At 43.8% G+C, this 26,201-nt stretch overlaps 1 protein-coding gene across 47 annotated transcripts in view; it reads left to right on the top strand.

The window, feature by feature from the left end:
• Positions 1-26,201, top strand: part of MAP4K4 (mitogen-activated protein kinase kinase kinase kinase 4) — a 185,393-nt gene that overhangs the window by 118,438 nt on the left and 40,754 nt on the right. For 46 of the 47 annotated variants that reach the window (XM_051835170.2, XM_051835218.2, XM_051835191.2 and 43 more), the window contains 8 exons: positions 1,054-1,164; positions 5,380-5,470; positions 9,057-9,187; positions 12,848-12,902; positions 14,282-14,360; positions 19,104-19,279; positions 21,704-21,776; positions 23,111-23,321. In XM_051835170.2, the coding sequence (XP_051691130.1) occupies positions 1,054-1,164; positions 5,380-5,470; positions 9,057-9,187; positions 12,848-12,902; positions 14,282-14,360; positions 19,104-19,279; positions 21,704-21,776; positions 23,111-23,321 (927 nt within the window). Of the gene's footprint in view, positions 1-1,053; positions 1,165-5,379; positions 5,471-9,056; positions 9,188-12,847; positions 12,903-14,281; positions 14,361-19,103; positions 19,280-21,703; positions 21,777-23,110; positions 23,322-26,201 lie in introns of those variants that run through there. The other variant, XM_051835313.2, reaches the window with a different exon arrangement.

Genomic DNA, 26,201 nt, shown 5'->3' with positions numbered 1-26,201 from the left:
ATGGCGAAAGGTTAACTTTGTGTTTCAGGAATAAAATAGCACTTTTGAGAAGCAATCTGACCAAATAATAAGGATATTAGGAGCTTTACAGCAATACTATAGAAACTTTATTTATGGGAACCAGTTACTATGAAAGCCCAGTAAAATTACATCTTTCTTTACCACCAAAAAACTGAGCAGCAGATCTGATGAAAATAAATGTCAGCATCTTTAATAATATTAATTTTCATAGTTGATTAACAACTGTAAATTCCAGGAAGTGTTCTGGGATTGAAGTATTCAACATGTCATTGAACACATATATGTTCAAGGTGATGATGATAAAGTAGTATCAGTTCTGTGGTTATCACATTAGTTATGTTAAAGCCATTCCACTTATAAAGCAGGAAAAGAGGTTAGTACTTCATCTAATTTTTTTAAAAGGCCGTTCTATAAAATGTAATTTCTTATAAAATTTAAAAAGCAGAAGGAGAAAAATTACTGTCATTTCCATTGCCCAAATCTAGGTGTGGTTAAAATTTTAGGATAGTTCAACTCAGGACATTTTCTAGGGATTTAAAAATATAGTTGTTATCAAACATTTAAAAACATATATAACCGCTTAAAATAGCATTTCTCTTTTGTATTACCAGTTAATATACTGCTCAATTTAGTTAATATAAATAGTTTGAGAATCCTAAGTTACGAAAAACAGGACGTTTGAGGCAGAATGAGAGCAAACGTTAGGAGTGTTTGACTCAGTTACAGTTGTGCCATGGTGAAGAACAGAACTGTTCCGCCATGCTTGCGTGCGTTGGGGAGAGAAGGGCCCTTGAGCGCTGCTGTACTGGCTCTTTGCAGAATGTCAGGCACTTTCAGGGCCCAGAGCAGAACACACAGAGGGGGCGCTGGGCAGCGAAATGAGCTCTCAGCACTTGGATGCCTCCTCCAGAGTGATCTCACTCGCAGGTCTGCAGGAAAGGGGTCGGGGGCTCCACGGGGTTTCCTGACTTTTCTCAGAGTGCACTGGAGTCTGGGACATGATAGTCACAGTGTGTCTTGTCTGCTCCTTAGCTTGTTATGGAGTTCTGTGGGGCTGGGTCCATCACAGACCTCGTGAAGAACACCAAAGGGAACACGCTCAAAGAAGACTGGATCGCGTACATCTCCAGAGAGATCCTGAGGGTAAGGAGAGTGCAACATGTGCGCCGCAGGGTCCCAGTGCTGCTCCTGGGTGTCCATCTCATTCTCCCAGACTCAGGAAATCCTTTGCACTAGGGACACTCTTGCAGATTATTCTGTTTTTGACAATCAAAGGCTCTGTGTAGCTAACTAGCTTCGGTAGTTTCAACTACATCGTGTTTTGACTTTGCTAAGTATCTGAAGAAGGTAGACTTACGCTACAGCTGGCCCTCCGTGAACTGAAAATATTTTTTAAAAATTGCACCTGTCCTGAACATGTACTAACTTTTTCTTGTCATTATTCCCATAACAATAGAGTAGAACACCTCTATTTGTAGTATTTACATGGCATTAAGTAGTAGAAGCAATCTAGAGATGATTTAAAGTATAGGAGGATATGTGTAGGCACTGCGCAAGGATCAGACTATTTTATAGAAGAGACTTAAGCATCTGTAGATTCTGATATTCTCGTAGTGTCCTGGAACCAACCCTTTGTGAATACCAAGAGAGAACTAGCCTTTGAGGACGTAGCTAGTGGCAGCTTTTCTTTCCTTTGGCATTAGGAAGGAACCAGAGTAGAGATGAGAGGAACAATCTTGAACTATTGTTTTTATAAGAATCCGGTGCATAAGCTTATAAATCAGTATTAATGGTGCTGGAAGCTGGTTTTCAAAGCCATCTCTGGGATTTGGACATTTGCTCTCAAAACCTGTTGCAATATTTATGAAGAAAAATTCAATGTTTATTGTTATTTACAATCAATTGGAAAGCTGGCTGATGATCTTAGAGTAAGTTCCTGAGCTGCTGTTTGAGCAGCTTTTAAATGATTTGTTTCAGTAGTGAAGCAGTCCCAACAATGCAGGCAGAGGGCTTTTGGGGTTTCATTTGAAAGGTACATGTGAGTCACCAGGTGGATTGTGGGGAGCAATTCGGACTAGACTAAGTTACTGGAATTAAGACTTATTCTATGCATCTGCTCTCCCACAATATGGCACTGGGAGAGAAGAAAACAGCTTCTACACAGCTGCCTCCAGTTCAGCCAATAAACTGTAGGACTTGCTCCTGATTGGAGGAGAGCAGCGTACTCGGCGTGTGGGCAGCCGAGTTGGGATTGGCGGAGGAGGACTATAAAGGAGGAGAGAGACGGCATGCACCAGGAACATCTAAGGGGAACACCTAAGGGGAACACCTGTGCAGCCCCCGAGAGAGCCGGCCGGCGGTGTGCTGCTCCCCTGCGGAAGTGGGGAAAGCGGCCAGGGGGAACCGCCCTTCCACGGAGGTGGAAGGGACAGTAGCCAACCCGGGAAGAACCAGCAGCAAACCCGGGGAGGGCCGAGCAGACAAAAGAACAGCGCAGGGTCCTGTGTCGTTCCTCCACGAAGAGGGGGAGCGACAGTGGATCTGTTTCCTTCATTCAACTCCACAGTTTTTCTATTCACCCCTTAATTATATTCTTAAACTAGCTCAGTTGCTTGCCACATTTTAAAAATAAGGAAATCTTATTTTTAAAATAAGCTAAAAATAACTGAAATCCCAGTCTTAGCAGTCTTCTACTAAGTAAAATAGCTGATAAGTAGTTATTTCATTTTTTATTCATCAGTAAATTAGTGTACTTTTGATGTTTAAGGTTCATAGAAGACTGCAGGTTAACTGCCACCTAAAATTCCTAGAGGAACGTTTCGTTTCATTTTGTTTAGATGCCTTGAAAGGAAGCTGTTCCTTCAAGAAGTCTGGTGGTGGGAGAACCACTGTTTTTTTATAATCCCATGTAACATTATTAAACTGTAAGTCTTTTGTGGTTGTTACAGGAAGCATAGCCTGTAGGTGGAAAACTAAGTGTATGGTCCCGTAGTGCTATAAAATAGTTCAGTAACTGGGCAGACGTGTTTATTGTGTTAATAACTAAAACTCAGCATGGCAGGCAGGGTGGAGCCAGAGTTAGGACGTTTGGCACAAGAGTTCTTCAGTCTTGGATGTGCACCCTGCCTCTGTTACTTAGCTACTGCACATCCTGGGTTATTCATCTTCCAGCTCCTGTTTTCCTCATCTGTACAATTTAGATACCAAACCTATAAAATTACCATAGTTAGAATTAAATAAGTTTATTGTACACGGCTCATTTAATGTTATCTGTGGGCATATAGCTAGTTTTCATAACTATTAATTGTTGTCAATATTGTGTTATAAACACACATACTTAGACATGTCTTGTATTTAACTCCCTTTCTAGTGTAGGGTTTCTCAAGCAGGGACTAGCTTTTAGCATAATGTCCTAGGTGTAAAATGTGTTTCAGCGCTCAAAAGTGACAAAGCCAGTTTACATGTTTTTAATATATCCAGACAAAGCCTTACTTGCCTTTACGTGTAATGTGTATGCTTAGCCGTTGTGCCACCGCTGAGCTCAGCAGCACTCCGCAGGCAGTGTGAGGCCTCTGTTGCCTGAGGCTTCTTGTCACCCTCAGCGTGGTGGTGAATGCACATCTTTCCGAGACGCAGCGGATCTTTGCCACCTCAGTGGGCCTCTGAAACCAGGGCTTCCTTCACCCACATTTCCTCTAGAATGGAGTTTTTCATGCAGCAGAAGCTCACATTGATTAAAATCAAGTAAACGCATCAGGGAGAGTTAGAGCATCATATGCCAGTGTATATTTGTGGCAGGGGTTTCCAAGAGTGGGTTTTGTTAAACGTAAAGCAGGACATTGAGGTAGAGAGCTCTCTCTCTCTCTCTTCCCTCCACCCCCCTGTACTTCATGAAGAAAAAATGCATTTATTATTAAAATTTATCATAGCTCGACATCATTGCAAACTTGCTAGAAACATTTTCAGCAGTTTTCGACACAGAAGTGATCTTTAGCAGTAGGGGCAGGGAAATAGGTATTATTTCATATACATTTATTGCTGGTAATGAACAAGATGACATGGAGACCACACCTATTTGAGAAGATGTGGGTGCTTAGTTGTTTTGCTAAATAAAGTGTGAGAGGGATATGTGTACAAGTTAGAGAACAAAAGTGAACTGAAGGAATAGAAGTATGAATTATCAAAGAGATTAGGGAAGTAGTGTTTTTGTCTTACCTTTTGCTATTTTGTGTTGTACTGTGTTGTGTTGTACTGTTGTACTGTTCTGTGTTGTACTGTGCTGAAGAGGACTTTCTTCCTAACTAGAGCACTAAGCAACCATAGATGGTCAATACTCTGTGCACACACTGTGTTGTCAGAATGAACAGTGCTATCATGCAGGCTCTGTTGTCGCACAGGCAGACTAGTAAGTGAATGAAAAATTAGTGCTCTAGGTTACTTGTATTTAACTCGTACCCTACAAAGCAATGATGCCAGTAAAGCCTCACAAAACAGTTAAGCGGGGGAATTGAATAAATCCTTTCTTCTAAGCTGCCCTATGTGAATTTGAGACATTTTAGGGTAAATGGGTTGTGTGTTGAGGCAAGCTATAGATTTGGCTTCTCTGAGGACAGAGCAAGGAAATGAGTTTTGAGGGTGATGCAGCGCTGTCTTTCAGACCATATTTGGATGCAGCGTGTGTTTTTGTTCTTCTTTTATGGCTCATAAGGGACATGCTCTTGGGCTTCATTCCAGCTTCAAGGTCATCAAAAAGTGCTGTACACCCAGGAGAGTTTGTTTCCTTAGGGAAAGAGATATATTTTATCAGGGCACAAATCTCTGGATAGCAGAAACTTTGTGTGTTTAGGTTGGAGGTGGGACTGATCTGCACTTAGCAGTCTGTCACTGAGCAGTGGGAAGATGAGCTGGAGTGTGAGGGCCAGATTTAAACCCCTCTGTAGCCTTCACCTTTCCTCTGGGATGTGTCTGACTCAGATATACCCACGGGCCACCCACTGAAAGCTAGATGTTTAGCATGGGAAAGGGACTGCCCTGCACATAAATAGCACAAATTATAGCAGGGAAACTGCAGATGGTGATCTAAAGCATGACTTTGAAGGCACAGCTAGGAAGTGGTGACGTTCCTCACGCTGAGAACCTGTCATCCCGTGGGAATGGCGAGGGGTGGGCTGGCCGGGAGCGTCTCTGTGTATGTGTAGTAGGGCTGGAGATGTCTTCTTGGAAACTTAATAGGAGGAAATTTGGGGTTCTGCGTATGAGTTGGTGACAATTTTGGGACCTTGTGTGCACTTCATTATAAAAGGTGTGGTCCTGGCCATTTACGAAGAACTAAAATTGAGCTCTGTCTTTCCTGTTCAGGGACTGGCACACCTTCATATTCATCATGTGATTCACCGGGACATCAAGGGCCAGAATGTTCTGCTGACCGAGAACGCTGAGGTGAAACTCGGTACGTGATGGATGTTGCAGCCTAACCGCATCCTTGTCCCTGTACAAGCCGGCAGCACCCCCTGCCCTGTTTGACATTTAGCTCAAGGTTCAGCCTATTGCCCGTGATTTTTCTTTCTGTTCTGTTGATGCATGTGGGAACTGGGCTTATTCCTCAGCTTGGCTCCAACCTCCTTTTTCCCATGCTTCTCCTCTCTGCTCTGTTCTCTGCGCAGCAGCCAGACCAATCTTTAAATCAAACCATGTCACTTTCTTGTTAAAAGACCCTTCGTGACCTCCTATTTTACTCTGGGTAAAATCCACATGTCTTAATGTAAGTTTTGTGATGCCCCATACAAATAATATGTAATCTGGTGCCTGCTGCTGTCTCATTTTGTGACCCTCTTCACTTCTCTGTTTTTCCTTAGTCCCTGTCTTTGTTTCCTTTAATACCTAGGAATTTGCCTTGGGGCCTTTGCACATACTATTCCTCCATTGGAAACACTTGATTTCACTTGGGAAGTTGCAGGTTCCCCCTTGACTTCAGGAGCATTTTCTGGCCCCAAATCTGTATTTGGCCATGTTGCTTTTTTCTTTTGTAGTATTATAGACATTTTGTGATTGCATGATTATTTGTTTGCCTATATTTCTGTCTTCTTTAGCAAAATATAAATTCTGGGGATACAAAGACTGTGATTTTGTTCACTGTAAATTGTTTGAAAGGCAGAAAGAGATCTCCCACCCACTGGTTTACTTCCCGAATTTATTTATTTATTTATTTTTTGACAGGCAGAGTGGACAGTGAGAGAGAGAGAGAGAAAGGTCTTCCTTTGCCGTTGGTTCACCCTCCAATGGCCGGCGCGCTGCGGCCGGCGCACCGCGCTGATCTGATGGCAGGAGCCAGGAGCCAGGTGCTTCTCCTGGTCTCCCATGGGGTGCAGGGCCCAAGCACTTGGGCCATCCTCCACTGCACTCCCTGGCCACAGCAGAGAGCTGGCCTGGAAGAGGGGCAACCGGGACAGAATCCGGCGCCCCGACCGGGACTAGAACCCGGTGTGCCGGCGCCACAAGGCGGAGGATTAGCCTAGTGAGCCGCGGCGCCGGCCTACTTCCCGAATTTCTGCAGTAGCCAGCCTGGGTGCTGATGACTTAATCCGAATCTTCCATGTGGGTGGCGGAGACCCAGGGACTTGAACCATCGCCCGCTGCCTCCCAGGGTGTGCGTTAGCAAGGAACTCTGTCATAAGCAGAGCTGGGACTCAGAACAGGAGACTCTGATAGGGGATACGGGCACTTGGGCTTACTGTCTTGACCAATGTGCCAGATACCTTTGGTTGATGCACATGAGCTCTGTACTTTATTTTTTTTCCCCATCATTGAATTTTGCCAAATGGTTGAACGATGATACTTTTTTTTAGATTTATTTATTTGAAAATCAGAGTTACAGAGAGAGAGAGAGAGAGAGAGAGTGTGTGTGTGTGTGTGTGTGTGTGAGAGAGAGAGAGAGAGAGAGCGTGCGCTTCCCTCTGCTGATTCACTCTCCAGTTGGCTGCAATGGCTGGAGCTGTGCTGATCTGAAGCCAGGAGCTTCTTCCGGGTCTCCCATGTGGGTGCAGGGGCCCAAGGGCTTGGGCTATCTTCTGCTGCTTTCCCAGGCCACAGCAGGGGGCTGGATCAGAAGTGGAGCATCTGGGTCTCAAACCGGCGCCCATATCAGATGCTGGCACTGCAGGCGGTAGCTTTATCCGCTGTGCCACAGCGCCGGCCCCCCTATGATACCTTTTTAAACTAGCCATTTTACAAAGAAGATTTCTTTTTTAATACTGAGTCTGTGATCATATGATTTCAGATTGCTTGTTTTTTCATCAGTGTTGTGGGTTTCAGAGGGTACTTGTTTAATCTGTTTTCCCTTATATGGTGCCTGTAGCATGGAATCTTAATATTTCCAAAGTGTACCAGCATCTCATAACCAGTGAATAGATTGTTGGGTGCAGGAAAGCATGTGATTGTGGATTCTCTGCTACCTCAAACATTCATAGAACTCCTTGCTCCCAACCACCCAGGTCACAACTTGACAACAGTAGCCACACGTTGGCCTGTCAGGCAGCAGGGCAGTGCACTATACACCACTGTGCCGTGGACATCGTCCTAGTGTCCTATTTATAGGACAGCTATTTTAGAACATTGATAGTGTGAAATAACAGTGCATTCCTAGAAATAAGGTGACAACCTAGTTCTAGAAAATACTTATGTCTTGCATATCAGTTTATGTGTATAATCTTTTTTCAGTTGAGTATTTGGTGAAAATAATTTTTGTAGTAAAGTTTTGCCATTTTCACAATAAACTTAAAATGCTCTCATCATTCATCTCTTTTCTCAAAAGACTAGAGCTCTAAAACCATAATATTTATTTTAGTGATACCATAAGTGATACATTGTTGCTCAATTTAAGTGTTTTTTAGGTGTCCTGTATATAGGACAGTGAGACATAGTGGGCTAACAGAATTAACATTCATTTTTCTTCTACTGAGGCATCATACACACACAGAAATTCTTCATGTTTACCACGATCTAGTCCACCTTTCTTTCAGAAAGGTGTAGAAAGAAAACCTTCAGCGTTGCTTTCTTGCCTAGTGCCTATGTTTACTCCTCATTTGTAAAAGGACAGTTTGCTCCATTGGCAACTTCCCGCAGAGCTGAGCTAGGAAGCACTGGCTCCGGGTGCCCCGCCGGTGATAGTCCTCCAGCAGCCACTTAGTAATGTGTTGCCATGCAGCTGGCTATGGCCCATGTGTCTGTGTCTCAGGAGCGGCGTTCAGTGAGTGAGCCTGCCCCTGGCCAGGGTGTTTCTTGCATGTATATAAAAGTTGAATCTTTGTCTCCTGTGACTCATCTCAGTACTTTGTAGGCCCGTGGCATGAACCCATCCCCCTTTGCATTCTTTCGCATGGATTGACAGTATACGTTTGTATAGTGATGATGTTGGCAGGTACTGATGGTCAGCTGTTCTGTGAGAGGCCAGTGGCTTCCTGCCAACCCTCCCTCCCATCCTGGAACTTCCCTCTAGACCACTGCCATCATGACATTGGGTGGGACGTAGAAGCTGCTCTGGACAATCGGTAGAAGCACCAGTGACTCGAAGCTGTTTCGGTCCTTGTAGTCTTGCTTCTGTTATTTAATGCAGTACTGAGCGGAAGTAAGCCTCTGCAGGCTTATCTTTGTATGACTGTCAGTGCTGCTTGAGAGGCTAAGCGAGGGGCTCTCCGTCCGTGCTCCTGAACTTGGGGCCTTCTGGAGCTTGATCTTGTTTGTGACAGCAGTGTTCTCTGAAAGCAGGGAACAGTTATTCGTTGAAAAGGTCCGCTGCTTTCCTGCTTTCCACTGTCCAGGAAGCCCGGTAGGCCATCTGGTCCAGGCGTCCAGGCGTCCAGGCGCTCCCAGTGTGATAGAGGACCTTTGCTCTGGGCGTGTGCCGTGCCTTGAAGAGCGCACGTTCCTGAAGCTCTGGCGTTTCCGTTTTCTATGAGGATGCCTCCTCCTAACGCTTAGTTGTGTATCTACTCCTTGTCTGTTCGTGTTTCAGTCTTCCTTCTTTTCTATTCTTGCAGTTGATTTTGGTGTGAGTGCTCAGCTGGACAGGACGGTGGGGCGGAGGAATACCTTCATTGGCACCCCCTATTGGATGGCTCCTGAGGTCATCGCCTGTGATGAGAACCCAGATGCCACCTACGACTACAGGGTAAGAGGCACCTTCTTGCTGGGCCTTTGCTGTGTTGCTGATGGTCCTGAGGAGTGGGAACTATGCTCACAAACTGTACAGCCCGTATCCCTGCCTGTGTTTTCAGTGAGGAAGACACGGGCACCCAGTTACAGGGTGGGTGCTTATACTGCCTGTGCTTTCCTCAGTTGGTACACAGTGTTGTGGACCGAATTTTATATTGTGAGTAAATTACATTATTTCTGCCCATTTGCTATCCTTTTATTTCTTTTAAGAATTTATGAACCCCTTCGTTTTATTTGATGGAGGGAGGGAGAGAGAAAGAGAGAGAAATAGAAATGGAGACAGAGGCCTTCCATCTGCTGATTTACTCCCCAGATGTCCGTAACAGGCTGGGCTGGCCCAGGCCAAACTCCATAATCTCCCATGTGAGTAGCAAGTACTACTTGAGCCATCACCTGTTGCCTCCCAGGGTGCACATTAGTAGGAAGCTATAGTCAGAGTTGGAGTGGGGACTTTAACCTCACTCTCCAGTATGGAATGCAGCAACTCAAATAAAACCTTAGATTTTCACTGCTGTGTCCAGTGCTTGACCCTGCTGTCCTTTCTCATGTGAAAAGCACAGTAGAATCAAATGTTCAGCCTTCTAAAAATATTGTTTACAAGTATAGCAATAGCTTCATCTGTGAAGGTTTGGAGCGCTCTTGCTAGAGAATTTACAACTCTGATTTGGTATGCAAATATTTTTAAATTACTAGAGTGACCTCTAGGGACGTGTATCATAATGCACTGTTTTGATCCAAGTCTGAGTTTGATATTCAGACTCAGACTGGCCAAGTTCACAAAAACTTAGGAAAAACAACCAACTGACAGCATCCCTTGCTTTAAGTGAATAAGCCAGAGCGGTTAATGTATCTGTTAATGATATTCACAATTCAGTCTGTGTCTTCAGTGATTTCAATGTTTATTACAGATACATAGCTAATAAGGCTTAGTTTAAGCCTGTGTGGTGCAGAAGAATTTTTTTATGTGCTAAAGTACTTTAAGATACATTATAGACTTTCCACTCTTTAATATGCCATTGCAATCTGTAAAATTTGAAAACACTTTCTGACATATGTAAAATGTTATTGTAACTAAGAAAATAAATTACTTCCGGGGCCGTTGCTGTGACAGAGAGGGTTGAGCCTCACCCTGCAGTGCTTGCATTCCATATGCATGCTGGTTCCAGTCCCGGCTGCTCCTCTTAACATCCGTCTCACTGATAATGCACCTGGGAGAGCAGCAGAAGAAGGCCCAAGACCCTGGGCCCTGCACCCACATGGGAGACCTGGAAGAGGCTCCTAGCTTCAGCCTGGCCTAGCCCTGGTTGTTGTGGCCATTTGGGAACTGAACCAGCTGATGCTCGATCTCTCTCTCTCTCTCTCTCTCTCTCTCTCTCTCTCTCTCTGTAACTCTGCTTTTTAAATAAATCAATCAATCTTTTTTAAAAAAGGAAAATGGGCCAGCGCCGCGGCTCAATAGGCTAATCCTCCACCTTGCGGCGCCGGCACACCGGGTTCTAGTCCCGGTTGCCCCTCTTCCAGGCCAGCTCTCTGCTGTGGCCCGGGAGTGCAGTGGAGGATGGCCCAAGTGCTTGGGCCCTGCACCCCATGGGAGACCAGGAGAAGCACCTGGCTCCTGCCTTCGGATTAGCGCGGTGCGCCGGCCACAGCACGCCGGCTGCGGCGGCCATTGGAGGGTGAACCAGCGGCAAAGGAAGACCTTTGTCTGTCTCTCTCTCACTGTCCACTTTGCCTGTTAAAAAAAAAAAAAAAGATTAAAAAAGGAAAATGAAATACTATTATAACATCCGTTAGCTTCAGCTAGGTGGTTTGTCCAAACTGGTATCTAATATGAGAAAACATAGTGAATTTGGTTGTTTGATCTCTCTCTCTCTCTCCCCCCCCCCCTCCCCCCCTCTCTCCCCCTCTCTCCCTCTCCCTCTCCCTCTCCCTCTCCCTCTCCCTCTCCCTCTCCCTCTCCCTCTCCCTCTCCCTCTCCCTCTCCCTCTCAAGATTTATTTATTTATTTGAAAGGCAGAGTTTCAGAGAGGCAGAGAAAGAGAGAGAAGTCTTCTATCCACTGGTTCATTCCCCAAATGGCCACAACAGCTGGAGCTGGGCTAATCTGAAGCCAGGAGCCAGAAGCCTCCTCTGGGTCTCCTTGCTGGTACAGGGGCTCAATTACCTGGGCCATCTTCCACTACTTTCCCAGGCCATAAGCAGAAAGTTGGTTCAGAAGAGGAGCAGCCAGGACTTGAACCAACTCCGACGTGGGATGCTGGCACTTCTGGTGGCAGCTTTATCTGCTATGCCATAGTGCAGTGCTGTCTCTTTAAAAAAACAAAACAAAACAAAACAAAACAATTTATTCTGTTTATTTAGTTGAAAGGCAGAGAAAGAGATCCTTATCTGCTGATTTACTTCCCTTATGTCCAAAAGAGCTGGTGGTAGTTGGCGAGGTCAGGAGCCTGGAATTCATTCTGGGTCTGCCAAGCCATCACCTGCTGCTCCTCAGGGTTTGTGTTATCAGGAAGCTGGATCAGAAGTGGAGCTGGGACGTGGGAGTCTGATGTATGGGGTACAGGCTTGCTTGCTGAGCGCAGCCCAACCACTGTGCCAAACCCCTAGCCCGTTGTTTCTTTCTGTACTGAATATCCCCATCCCTGCCTCCCCTTCGTTTCCCTTTTTCCCCACAGAAGGGACTTGCTGAAGAGGCTGGGCCAGTTGTAAAATGTTCTGCCCTCTAGATCTGTGTTTCCTGCCAACTGGAAAGGCTCATTTAGGATCAAGGAGAACCTTAGCAAGATCAGCTCCTGGGAGATGGGTGTGCTTGGGGTTGCCTCACACCAGGGCTGTGCAGCAAGGCTTATCCTGCCGCTGCCACTGTGTTAAGCTGGAGCCCAACCCATTTGTACTCCTGTGGTAGAGAGAACTCCATGAAGATGCATTTTTATTTTCCAACTTAGGTCACAGTTTTTTTTTTTTTTTTTTTTTTTTAAGCAAATCCTTACACTGAGCAATTTTAGGTAATTCCTTGGTTAGGATAGCATATAAGTGAAAGTATGAATAGACAAAAGTGCCTACCCTCATGGAACTTACATTTGAATGGGGAAATCAATTCAAGTTTGAGGGTTAACTTAGGGAAAACAACTCACAGTTTAGTTTAAGGGTGGAGTACAGTTGCTTGGCAGCGTGGTTTAAATTAGTGATCCATGGTGGATTTTACAAACTCTGTTTTGGACGTTTTATAAAGAATGCTTTCTGCTTAATTAAATTTGAGGTATTAATGTAAAGATAAATATAATGTGGGCCAGGAATCTAAACCGTTGCTTGTATAGAAATGAACAAACGTACCGAACAGCATACATTTCCCTGGTTAGTTAGAGCGGGACCTTTATGTGGGCCATCTTTAGCTTATCTCTAGAAATGAGAGGTTGTCATTAATAAACCAGTTTTTCTTTGTTTTATCAATCACTCACTTGTAAGGTATCCTGAGAATGTGTTTGTGCTTTCAGTTTCCCAATGCACTTTCTTTTCAGCTTATTTGCCAAAGAAATCTTCTATATTTGTGTAAAAGGCCAGCTGTGTAGGTTGGTGGCTTCACAGGTATCAGTAACGTCCTGTTTTATTTTTGCAGAGTGACCTTTGGTCTTGTGGCATTACGGCCATTGAGATGGCAGAAGGTGCTCCCCGTAAGTAACTTTCCTTTTTAGCCCACTTGTTAAATGTAACTTAAACCAGTCCCAAGGCTTCAAAAGAACAACTCCGTGGATAAAGACAGTCCTGGTGGGGCCGTTAGATGCAGGAACTATAAATACAGTGATGTCGTAGATGTAAGAGGGATTCTTGGCAAGCATACTTCCTTTTGGAGACCCCTTGGAGGTCTATAGGCTATATATTTTCTCTTCAGTTGGATTCACATATGTGTCTTGAAAATATGCTCACATCAGATAATAAGCAATAATTGTTCTTTTTACATTTTAGACTTAATATTGAAATTGGTCCTAATGTATGAAATTTTAGTATCACTTAAGTTTTGACTTTACAAATGGAGGCATAAATTTTTTTGGTATTACCTCTGAAATGTTGTGACAGTGTTTGCGTCTTGTTTGGGTTAAATCAGTGAGAACTTCATACAGTTGCGTTTTGATCAGGGACAGTGTGGCCCTGTAGAGAGCCAAGAAAAGTCAGCATTTTCTGCTAGTTTCCCCGAAAAAGGTACACAGGAAGAACACATCACTGTAGTCCTGGTTACTGCTAAATAAATATTTGTTGAATGAATGAAAAATATTGATTGATAGCTGACAGTTAGTTTGCTACAAGGAAATGGTTATTTGCCTCAAACATCATATGCGTATGTTCTCTTGTGTCCTGCTAAGGAATGGAGAAGGGAAGTATTGGTGCCCCATTGTCAGTTTTCTTTCACAATTTGGATAGTGTTGCCTGCATGTCCTGCAGGTAAATAAACACATGGACATGTATATGGCCTCTGGTGACATCAGTGTGTGTGTGTATGCCTGGCATGTGTGTACTGGAGCTAGTCATAGTAGTAGTGCAAGCATTATTCGCACAGAAGTAAGCAACTCCACCTCTCACGTGTTTGCTCTTCCACAGTACCAGCAGTTAGATAATGACCGGTGAACATTTCTGGAGGACATCATGATGCTTACTCTGTTCCAGGCATTATGTGAAGTTGCTCACAAGCCATGTGAACTTAATCCCTACAACTCTATGAAAATACCATAACTTTCATTGTAATCTTACAGATGGTTTAAAAACCTAACTCCTTTAAGACTTTGAATTAATGTTTATCTTTAATTTATGAAGACTTTCCAATTTCTGTTTGAAATGGTATATTCTTCTTGTTGCTCTTGTCCTCCTTGTATTTTGTTTTTAAATGAGACAGTCAAGGTTTACCCTAGAGTTCATAACTAGATGTCTAGATTGCTTCTGAATGAATTGGACAATGCAATGGGACACAGCATTTGATGTTATTTGTAAGTGAGCCCTAGAAATCAAAAATAAGTAAAATAAGAAGTGCCATACTGACACAACCGTCTCCTCTCCCCAGCTCTCTGTGACATGCATCCAATGAGAGCACTGTTTCTCATTCCCAGAAACCCTCCTCCCCGGCTGAAGTCAAAAAAATGGTAAGCTATAATTTGGTTGCTTTCTTTCTTTCTTTCTTTTTTTTTTTAAATAATTGTTTCTTTTTAGTTTTACTCTCTTCTGAGGTGGAGTTTTGACCATTTAAATTCCAAAGATCACGAGATCACATAATTAAGTAGTACCTCAATCTAGCTTGTGAGCAGTTTCCTGATCAGTTCTCTCTAAATTACAGAAGAGTGATAAGTGAGCATTTGAATCACTATGGCATGATTTTAAGGATGGAAGCTCCATTTTAATATTTAAACAGTTCTATGTGTAATATATTACTGTACATCTTTCCATTAAACAGTGCAAAGCTGTGTTGACCTGGAGTTCCTCAGATGAAGGAGAAGTTCAAAATTAATGGAAGGATTTACTGTAACTGTTTTTTAAAAATGGAAGTTAGGCATATCCTTTCTTGTTCCAGAAGAGCGTATTAACACAGTGATCCTTTCTCCTTGGGTGGCCTTCTCCTTGTAACTCTGACACACTGTCAATCCCAAATGTTAATATCCATAGAGGCATGGAGATAATGATGCCTTTCTTTAGGAGCATTTTTAGAATTGCAGTGTTCTGGGCCTGCCCATTAGTTCTTATCTACACCCAACCTCCTCAGAGACAGAGGTACTTCGAACAGTTCATGAAAAGTTTAAAGATAATTTTGGTTCACAAATTTTGAAATCCACACATAATTTTTTGTAATACACATTTTCCATGAGTTTTTATTTTAAGCACCCCACATGAATGAATTTCCGAATTTTTTTTTTTTGTACCAAAATAAACTTATCTTCTAATTCCTTTCTTCCATGATCTTTTTGAAGTTCCCTTTTATGTGAGTCTTCCCTCTGTTTTCCTGGGCCCATCTTACTGATGCCCACCTGCCATGAGTTATTTGTTTTCTTGTTTTTTCTTGTTTGAAACTATTCATACTAGTTTTATAGTTAAGGTTGTCTTCTTGCCTCTCTCATTCTGAAATATGAAGAAGATTTCAATGTTAAGCCTTCCGACCCAGATCTGGCCTCTTCAGCTGTTACTGTCTGCTCTTTCCTTCTTGGTTGCTCGTGTTCTGATGTTTCAGGGTCTTTTTCCATCCTGGGTGTGTACACACACACTCTTTCACACTGGGTTGCTTCCTGTGTCTCCCTGCTCCTCACTGCCCAGACATCTCACCAATCTTTTCACACTTTTTTCTGCTGGCAGGATTTTTCTCATTCTTAATCTGTTGTCTTCAACTCCAGATAACTATGGTTGTCTAATTTCATTTACCAGTGTTTGGACAGCTCTTATAGTACCTAGTACACACAGTACAAAGATTTTAGGCCCACTTGTTCTTTGTATTGAGACTTGAGACCTCTGGTGGAAAGCCCCAGGAAAGCCCGATGTGTATGGTGGGCATCACCCAGGACTGAGCTCTAGGGCTTGAGCGACTCGTACCTGAACAGGGAATACTTGCTTTTCCATTTCTTGCTGTCAATCAGATTTTATAATTTTTTTAAAATGAAACCACAGACCATTTCTTTTTTTTTTTTTTTTTTTTTTTTTTTAATTTGACAGGTAGAGTCATAGACAGTGAGAGAGACAGAGAGAAAGGCCTTCCTTCCGTTGGTTCACTCCCCAAATGGCCGCCAGGGCCGGCACTGCACTGATCTGAAGCCAGGAGCCAGGTGCTTCTTCCTGGTCTCCCATGTGGGTACAGGGCCCAAGCACTTGGGCCATCCTCCACTGCCCTCCCGGGCCACAGCAGAGAGCTGGACTGGAAGAGGAGCAACCGGGACTAGAACCTGGTGCCTATATGGGATGCCAGCGCTGCAGGCAGAGGATCAACCAAGTGAGCCACGGCGCCAGTCCCCAGATTTTATAAATTTTTTAAAACTTATTTCCCTTTTATTTGAGTGGTAGAGAAGGAAAACTATATGGCGAGAGAGAGAGATCTTTCATCCACTGACCCACACCTCAAATGCCTACAACAGCCAAGGTTGGGTTAGGTTGAAGCCAGGAGTGTAGAACTCAAACTAGATTATCCATTTGGGTGACAGGCTTCAGGTGACTGGCCCATCATTCATTGCCTCCCAGTATGCATGTTAGCAGGAGCTGAGATTGGAAGCAGAGCAGGGACTTGAGTCCAGGCCCTCTGATAAGGGATGTGGAAGTCCCAAGCAGCATCTTACCTACTGCTACAAATGCCCACACCTCTGTCAGCTTTACTGAAGGCAGTCTGCCCTGGAGGAGTTGCTGAATTAATGGTCTCTCTCCAGGGCATGAATTAATTACCTAATTAATGACCACACTCTGATCATTCCAGTACTTGCAGTTTGGGGTTAATCCCTATATGTGATGAAGGGATACAAAGAGACAGTTATAAATGGTACTAAATAGTACTAAATACATGCTTCCTGTGTTTCTCTAAAGATACCACATTCATCCAAGTCCATCATGATTCCCATTTACCCACAGCTTCTGAAAGGACGAGACGATATGACCGCCTTTGTGATCGCTGCCCTTCTCTCCCCAGATGCTGACTTCTGCTGTTTCCAGAGAGGTAGCTTTCCAAAGATGACCAGTGACCTTTCTTTCAGCAGAACTCAATAGCAGATTTTTTAAAAAAATATTTATTTATTTAATTGAAAGGCAGAGTTAGAGTGAGAGAGGGCGGGACACACACACACACACACACACAAACACACAGACGTGAGGGAGGGAGGGAGGGAGAAGGAGAGATATCTTCTTATCTGCTGGTTCACTCCCCAAATAGAGGCCAGGCTGAGCCAGGTCAAAGCCAGGTTTCCTGTACTTCATCTGGATCTCCCACGTGAGTGGCGGGGACTCAGGCACTCAGGCCATCTTCCCATGCCTCCCCAGGTGCATTAGCAAGGGGCTGGATCGAAAGTGGAGCGGCTGGGACTCAAACTGGCATCCATATGGGATGCTTGAGTCACAGGCAGAGGCTTAACTTGTTGCACTTGGCTCCCAATAGTAGATTTTAAAGAATACTTGGTACATTGTTGATGTTCAGATGTTAGTTGGTAGGCACAGTGCATGAGAGTCAACCTTTCTGGTCTGGAAAGGGACTCAGGCCGTTCTATTTTTAATGAGTTCCATGAAGTGATCCTTGGGGCAGCAGAATTTAGGCATCTCTCTGTTAAGAGTATTTCACTGTACTGTGCAGAGTCTTCTGTGCTCCTCAGTAACCACAGAACAAAGCAACAGCTTCTCCTAATGCCTTTGAGGCCCTTTCTCTGAGCAGACACAACTCGGTTTTCCATTCTTCTCCCCTTTTCCTATAAACCTCAGAAAGTGATTCATTGTTTTCCACAATTCTCTGCTTTTGTCCATGTTGTTCCTTTACTCTGTAATCCTGTCTTCTCTCTCCCTCTTTTTGGAGTATCAAATATCCTGCTTTTTCTTGTTGTCTAGTCTATGGTAGGATTTTTTTTTTTTCCTCCTCTGGGAGTTTGATTGTAATTTGTTATTATGTATACTTAAAATTCTTCCACTATGTTTCCTATGTGTATTTCTGATAGAGCCTAACCTAAACATATATACATAACTCTTTGTTGAATTGAAAAAATAATTAAGTTAGAATGGAAATAGTAAGGTGATAGAAATGATTGTTAAAAGCAGTAAATTACTGAAAAGAACTGCATGAATTCTTTTAATCACATTTTTAAAGACTCAGTACCTCATTCATTCAACAAAAATTTATTACATAACCTATAGTGATGTACCACCCTTAGTGTTAAGCATTGCTGGGAATTGCAAAATAGGAAGAAGTTCTTGACCTTTACCATGTCATACCAACAGAATCAATTAAACAGTCAGTTAAAAGTAGGTAGCCTGAGGAGAATTCTCCTGACTGAGGGAATGTTGGATAAAGTGGTGCTTGGTAAGCCTTGAGTCTCAAAAGGCTGGGTAAGGGTGTCTCGACTAGGGTTTGGGCTGGGGTTCACCTTGAGCCAGGCATGGAGAAAGTAGCCAGAATGAAAGTGGCAAGAAGGGTGCATGGGATGTCAGAGGCATTGGGCTCTCCCAGCTGTCGTTTCTACGTGTGCACGTGAAGCATTGATAACTGAGCAGTCAGCTGGTCCAAAGCTCTGGCCGGAACGTCAGTGAGCAGATTCAGGAGCCCAGCAGTTAGGCCCTGCCGGGCTTCGTTTCTCTCTCTGTATCTGTCCTTATCTTCTAGACAGTGGACATCCATCCTCTGTCTGCCTTCATTTTGGCACAGACTTCCCACTGCCCCCTTGCTCCTCCTTTTTAAATGTTCTCCTTTGCAAAAAGGCATTAGAAGATCCTTGGCAAAATCTGAATAAGGTCTGTAGATGAGACAATAGTACCGTCTCTGTTAATTTCCTGATTTTGACAACTATACTGTGGTGAATGTCCTTGTGTTTAGAAAATACCTGGTCCCTTCATCTTGCTTGCTCACAAATATACCTTCCCATGAGTAAGTGATTACTAAGCAATGTTAGATTTAAACACAGCTCACCTTCCTACTGCTCTGTGCAGTGTTGGCAGTGATGTGTAACCCTTGAACTGTGTTAATTGATGTTCCTGGTTCCCAACGGTTCTGAATTTGTGTTTCTGTTCCTCTTGTTATTCCTGCACATTTGTGAACGTGAATTCTTACTCATTTGCATTCACAGTGAATTTTGGAGCTCTTTGTTTGCAGGCTTGCAAGTGACTGATACTTTGGAGCTGGCTCTTTGTGTTGAAAAGTTGTTGAAGCTTTTTCCTTCCTCTTACAGGTCAAAGAAATTTTTTAGTTTCATAGAGGGATGCCTGGTGAAGAATTACATGCAGCGGCCCTCCACAGAACAGCTTTTGAAACATCCTTTCATAAGGGACCAGCCAAATGAAAGGCAAGTTAGAATCCAACTTAAGGATCATATAGACCGGACCCGAAAGAAGAGAGGAGAGAAAGGTATTGTAATGCCATTTTTATTTTCATCTTTTAAAATTTTCATTGGTAGACTCTTGTCCATTAGAATTGGTCATCATTGTCATGGCTGTGAGATTGTGTCCATGGCCAGTGCCTACATGGTTCACTGCCACTCATTTCAGTGATGTGGCTTAGGGGCTGTGGAGCAGAGCTGTGTGGTGTGTGCCACGCTGTCACCCATTACACTGACATCACAGCAGACGTCTTTGTTCTTCTGATGTCATCGTGGATGTGCTGATGGTGGACCTCATTTGGGTTTTGTGGCCATCATTGTCGGTGTGTTCCTTGTGTTCCTTTCCTGTTCAGGCACACCTTCCTCTGTCCTGCTGCAGGCAGGTGGCACAGTCAGGCATGGGCTATGTGCAGTACCTGACGACTTTTATGACTGCACAGGACGTGCTTGTGCTAGTCACTGAGGGTTCCTTTCTGTCCCCAGCCTTTGTTTTACATCTTTGCACACATTGTGCCCTCCTCCCTGGAGTGCCCTCTGTTTTCCTTCTGTTCTTTCGTTTGACAAGGTGCAGTTTAAGCTTCACTATCATCATTAAACCACCCTTTCAGAGGATTGATCAGTAACTTCATAGAATTGTATTTGGATAGCTAGCATGCCATTGATGAACTTTGTTTTGACACATAAATGTCGAAGACCAAAGAAGAAAAAGACAAGTTCAAGGCAGTGAGAATGGTCTGCATCACACTGGAGGCCTAAACTGAGCTTGCCGTGTGTTCATTTGAATCTCATGCAGTTTTGGTACTTCTAGTTAAGTCATTGGTGTTCAAGGTAAATTCTTTTTCCTTTGATGCATTCAGTCATCTAAGTAGTTAAGCTTTGTATATCGAACCTCTGTAACAGAATGAACTAAAGGTTGAAAATAAGTCCCCTTTTCACCCTTAACCCTCGTTTGACCTGGTAGCCCTCTTTTTTTGGAAAAAATTATTTGCATATTGCATCATGACTTATTTGTAGTAGCTAACATTTGTGCCACATTGACTGCCCTAGGTGCTTCTGCAGGGGGGAATGTGGGGTACCTAACTTCCTTTCTTGTCAAGTCACAGTGACCTCTTAACTTCCATATATCCTCAGCCACTTGTCAACAATTAGTAGTTTATAGTATGAAACTCTTAAAATAACAGATTAAAGAATTCCAAAGATGATTTTTGGTTGGGATTTTCCTTAGAAGCTGGCTTTTATCTAAATGTCCTTTACAGTTGTATAGTTTGGATTATCTAACAGAAGAACTTGATGTCAGTATGTAGATTGATGAACTTTCGTGAATTGTACTTTAGGTTCTTGAGACCCTTTTTCTTACCAGGAAACTGGTTTTCATCTTACCTGTCTCTGCCAAGAAATAGAAATGTAGTTGTGAGTAGTGTCTCTCTCTCTCTCTCTCTCTCTCTTTCTCTCTCTCCAACCTCTTTGGTTTGGGTTGCTCTTGCTCTCTTCTTTTAATTTCTTTTTAAGGAATACAAACTTAATGCATTTCATATATATAAATTTAGAAACAGTAATTATTCCTTCCCTCCCTCCTGCCCCTACTCCCACCCTTCTTCCTCCTCCCTCTCCCATTCCCATTCTTATTTTTTACAAAATCCAATTTCAGTTAAATTTATACTCCTAAGAGTAACTGTACACTAAGTAGAGAGTTCAACAAAAAGTATGAAGAAAAAACAAAAACAAACAAAAAAAGGGATGGTTCTCTTAAAGTTAGATACTGATAGTTGTGGAGGGACCGGTAAAGTGGCATGTTACTTTTAGGAAAATGTTGTAAAACCTGTGGAAATAAAAATGAGTTCTTGTTAATACTTCTGTTTAAAGACAGGTCCAAGTAGAACAATTTTGTCTCTTTTTTTGCTGTGTTGTTTCTTTGGTTTTGCCTTGTTTTAAATTTGTGGAAATGTTTGATTTTGTTTTTTTGCAGCAGATTCCTACTTAATGACTCAGTTTTTTTTTTCAATACAGTCCTGCTGTATTCAATACTGCTGTGGTCTTAGTGAACCCCTAATTGCTTAAAATAACCAGATTTTCTTGCTTGTTTTGGTTAGTTTGAATAGTTAGCTCTCTTTCTTTTGAATTTTGACATTAAAGTAGACTGTGTATTTGCTTATGCTCCTGGGCAACTTCTTGTTTGTCCGGGCTCAGTGTATCCGATAGCAATGCATCCTGTGTACAGGAATTAGCGCTTCCAGTGGGGAGCAGGGCTAACCAGGGATCTGCCACTGTTCAGTATGGAAATCTGGCGTCTTTCCTTGCCTTCCTGAGTCCTACCCAGGTTCTCTATACACATTTCTATTTCCACAAAGAACACATTGTGTATTTTCTGCCATAATGCTCTTGGAGATGATCGCCTATGTAGGCATGTGTCAGATTGGTGAGCTGTCCCCTATACCTTCCCCTTGTTTTCACAGATGAAACTGAGTACGAGTATAGTGGGAGTGAGGAAGAAGAAGAGGAAGTGCCTGAACAGGAAGGAGAGCCAAGGTAAGGACAAAGCTGCTTTCCAGTGCCCTGCTCCAAGGAGAGATCAAGTTTCATGCTGGTGCAGGGATTTCAGAGCTCGTGGGCAGGAGGGATGACTCTTAAACGACTTCAGAGTGCCTTGCTGTTCCCCGTGCTTTCTCTGCAGTCCTCCCGTCCCACCTCCTCCGGTGGCTCCTCAGCAAGGACAGTCACTTGGCAGCAGATGGGGCTGGGCGTGGAGGTGTGCCTTTGGCATTGATTGCTCTGGGAGGTTTTGTGCTGCCTCGAGGAGTCCAGCACACAGCTGTTTGTTCCTGGGCCAGCAGGGCCTCTTTTGAAGGCTCTGCAGTTCTCCCCACTCCCCGATTTTTTTCCCCCTCATTTTGTCTCCTGTAGTTTAGGGTGTGTTCTCTACTGACCCATTTTATGGTCTATAGTTGGGTTTACCTCTGGCTTTCCAAGGTAGAGTGAAACAGAAAGTAGAGGAGTTAACATTGGTAGCATGAGTCTCCTGATGACCGATTTACCAGGGAATGGGGGACCTTGGGATTCTTAGTAATGGGTTTGCCTGGCACTTGTTTATGCTGTAGCTACACGTGACCAATGCCAAGAGATCTGTGGCAAACCTGTACCAGAGAATGGGAATTTGAAGAGAGATAAGACAAAATATATGAAGAAGCTCTGTAATACCTTAACTATGAGAAGATTTGGATGTAGTTTAAACTAATAATTTTAGAGGAATTTGAACTGACTTCATGAGTAATGTAAATGTTTCTGGATAGGAATCTGATGTGTGAAAGAGGCAGTTCAAGGGTATTAATTGGTTTGCCCTGTGCTGCGGGTGGTGTGGAATTGGAGGAGTGATTCTCAACTGGAGGACCAGCCAAGCACGACGCTGGTGATTGTACCTGAGCACTCAGGAAACGCACTTGGCTCGGAGTGGCAGGGAATGCGTGTGAAGACGGGGTGCTTGACCAGACGGGGACAGGAGGAGGAAGGGAGGAAGGAAGAGTGCCCTGGGACTTGTTCACTGGAGGGGAAGGGACTAGTGACCTGGAGGAAGGTGGTTTCAGCCTTTGGTTTGACAAGACTTTGAACGGATGGGAGAGTCCTGAGTAGAAGTATCTTGTCAAGGCAGCGTGGAGGACAGAGCTTTCAGATGGTTGCTGAAGGTAAAGGAAGATGTGGGACTGCTGAGCTGTAGATGAGATCACTGCTGTGAGCACAGTTTTTGAAGCCCTAGAGCCGGACTTGGTGACAGACTGAGCACCAACAGAGTGGGGAGGCTGGTGGTGCCTCTCTGGGCGGCTGTGTGGTCTGTGCCCGGCCCTGAAAGCCCCTCCTTCCTCCCACAGTTCCATTGTGAATGTGCCTGGTGAGTCCACTCTGCGGCGGGACTTCCTGAGACTGCAGCAGGAGAACAAGGAGCGCTCTGAGGCTCTTCGCAGGCAACAGCTGCTGCAGGAGCAGCAGCTCCGCGAGCAGGAAGAGTACAAAAGGCAGCTGCTGGCAGAGAGACAGAAGCGGATCGAGCAGCAGAAAGAACAGAGGCGGCGGCTGGAAGAGGTAGAAAAGGGAATTGCCCGTGTTGGTCTCACTCACGGCGGGAGCCAGACATGCCAAGGAACATTCTCTGTGGCCTCCAGGGGTGCTGCCTGTCCTTGGCGCAGCTCCCCAAGAGCATGGGAAGGAAGGCTTGTGTGCTGACCGACAGGCCTTCACCTGCCTTGAGGCCTCGGCAAGGCCTCCTCCTTGTAGACGCTTGGAGGACCTGCCCTGCAGAGCATTGGATGCGGAGTAGCTGTGTCCCAGAGATGCCTTCGCCCAGCTTAGTGAGGCCTGTTTCCATCGTGGTTTAGGTTGGCTTGCCAGGCTTGGCCTGGTTTTTCTGCCTCTCTTGTCCTCCAGTTTATGTGGATGTATTTTTCTGAGGCTTCAGACTTTTTTACAGACACATTTTCGTTTGAGTTCCTTAACTTTGGGTGTATTTAAGAAGGAATGCAGAAAGCAGGATTTTGTGTCCTGTGGTGAGGAAGCACATTTTGCTCTCCTGCTCATTTAACTCATCAGTGTTGTTGGCATGGGGAATGTGCTTGCCTATAGTTTGATCATTTTTCCTTTATAGAAACGCATTACTTCCCTGTGCTTCATTCGGCAGTCAAGAGTCTTCTGATTTTGTTTTCTTGACTAACTAAAGTATGTGTTTCACAGCTCAGATTTCTCATTCACAGTCTTTTCTGCTTCCGTTTAATTTGTACACCTTACTGTTCATCATTCTCCTCCAAAAAAGAACCCAGTAACAACAAAGCCCTGTGTTGATGTTACCTAATGGAGTTTAATTTAAATAGCAGCACATACTTTTATTGCCAAGTTATGTAACAGTGCGTATTGATGGTTGGCAGCAGTGGGAGGGTGTAGGGGGGTCCTTGGTTTTATGTTGTGTATTTGCAGTCTGAAAACTCTATATACTTTGCCCCTGTGTAGAAGATCCGTGCATAACCAAGGGCCCTGGCACTACACAGATATTGTAAAGATTCCTGCCTGGAGATGACTGACCAGTGCAGAGGAAGTACAGCTCCAGTGACATGACATCAAGCCTTACGGTTGTCTGATGCTGTCCCTCTACCTGACCCTTAATAGTTTGCTTTTCAGTGTCTTAAATGGACAGCCAAGATCACAGGCACTGAAGAAATTCTTGAACCTGAAGGATTTCTAAATAAATAGAAAAAGAAGCTTGTAGGAAACAGAGGCACTGTAGGAAACAGAACTAAACATCTTACATCTGCATACGTAAACTCTTAACCTTGGAAAGAAATGTTATTAAATCCATGAAGCAAGAATATTCAGAAAATAACAAAAAAATCTTTTTTTAAAAAAATTATTTATTTGAATGACAGTTACAGAGAGAGAGAGAGAGAGCACACTATCTTCCATTTGCTGATTCACTCCCCAATGACCGCAATGGCTGGAGCTGGGCTGATTGGAAGCTGGGAGCCAAGTGCTTCTTCTGGGTCTCTCACGTGGGTGCAGGAGCCCAAGCACTTGGGCCATCTTCTGCTTTCCCAGGTGCATTGGCAGGGAGTTGGATTGTAAATGGAGCAGCGGGGACTTAAAGCGGCACCCCTGTAGGATGCTGGCACCGCGGTGGCTTGACCTGGAATGCTACAGTGCTGACCCCAGAAAAAATTCTTGAAATAAAAAAAAAAAAAAAAAAATTAAAACTTCCAGAAAGTTGGGGGTGGGGAGAGATAAATTGATTGGTAATAGTAGAACCAAAGAAAAATAGTCAATCCATAGTTTCTAGACTGACTGAAAAGCTTATTAAGTGCCCAGCACATGGATAAAGAAGTGCCAAAACTGAGACGATGACCAAGGGTTCCAAGGAGCAGGGAATCTGTATCGGGTTTGGCTCTCCAGACAGACACAATAAATAAGGTATGTGTAGGCAAATGAAGGGGATTTATTAGAGTGATTGGTGTAGGATTAGGACTGCTGAGAAGTCTCCTAGGTTATCTGCAGGCTAGAGACCTTGGGAAACTAACTGGGGGTCTCAGACTGAGTTCAAGGGTCTCAGAATCGGGAAAGCTGAGGATGTCATTCTCAATTTGAGGCCGAAAGTGTAAATGTTAGCAAGTGAGCCACTGGTGTGAGTCCTGGAGTCCAGAGGCCAGCGGTTGATACCCAGTGTGGGAGTTGAGCATGACTCCTTCCTTTCTAAACCTCCAACGGATTGATGGTGCCTGCCCAGATTGAGGCCAGTCCTTCCACCTGGTCCACCCAGATTCACATGCTGATCTCATTTTGGAAGCACCCTCTCAGACACAAGCAAAACAAAACTTTTCTAGGTTACTAGGTATTCCTTCATCCAGGCACGTTGACACCAGAGAACTAACCCATCACAGAATCCTTTGTAGGAGCCAGTTCAAAAGCTTTCCTGGGAAGCTGGTGGGTAGAAATGCAGGACGACTGTAGTGTCAAAGAAGACTGAGAACACTCATCTCCACGAATAAACAAGACCTGATTTGTTTAACCATACTGAAAGTTTTATGACACTCTAAGACATTTTCTAGTCAATTTACTGATAGGCCCAAAGAAAACCAGTCAAAGAAACACACTTAAAAAACAAGCGATTAATCACTCCTTGAAAAGTGAAAAGGAAAGTTACTTATCCATGTCTCAGCCATGAATATGGTTTTCGTTTACACAAGAGTTGTCATATGACTGAACTGGGAGCATGAGATGGGATGGAGTAGGGCAATGAATATGCTTTGGGAGCAGTCAATAGGTGGTGTCTAAACTGGAAACAAAAATTAAATAGCTCGATAAGCCTGTTATTTAAAAGAACAGTGTAAATGCTATGAGGAGAACTAAATTCTTGGAAAATTTTTGTGCCTTAGGAGTATGAATTTGGAGTTAGGTAAAACAGCTTGTTTTTGACATATAGTT

This window comes from Oryctolagus cuniculus, chromosome 2 (assembly GCF_964237555.1).
Source record: "Oryctolagus cuniculus chromosome 2, mOryCun1.1, whole genome shotgun sequence".
Lineage (NCBI taxonomy): Eukaryota > Metazoa > Chordata > Mammalia > Lagomorpha > Leporidae > Oryctolagus > Oryctolagus cuniculus.
The sequence above is the reverse complement of the archived record's forward strand: the minus strand, read 5'-3'. Positions and strand labels throughout refer to the sequence as shown.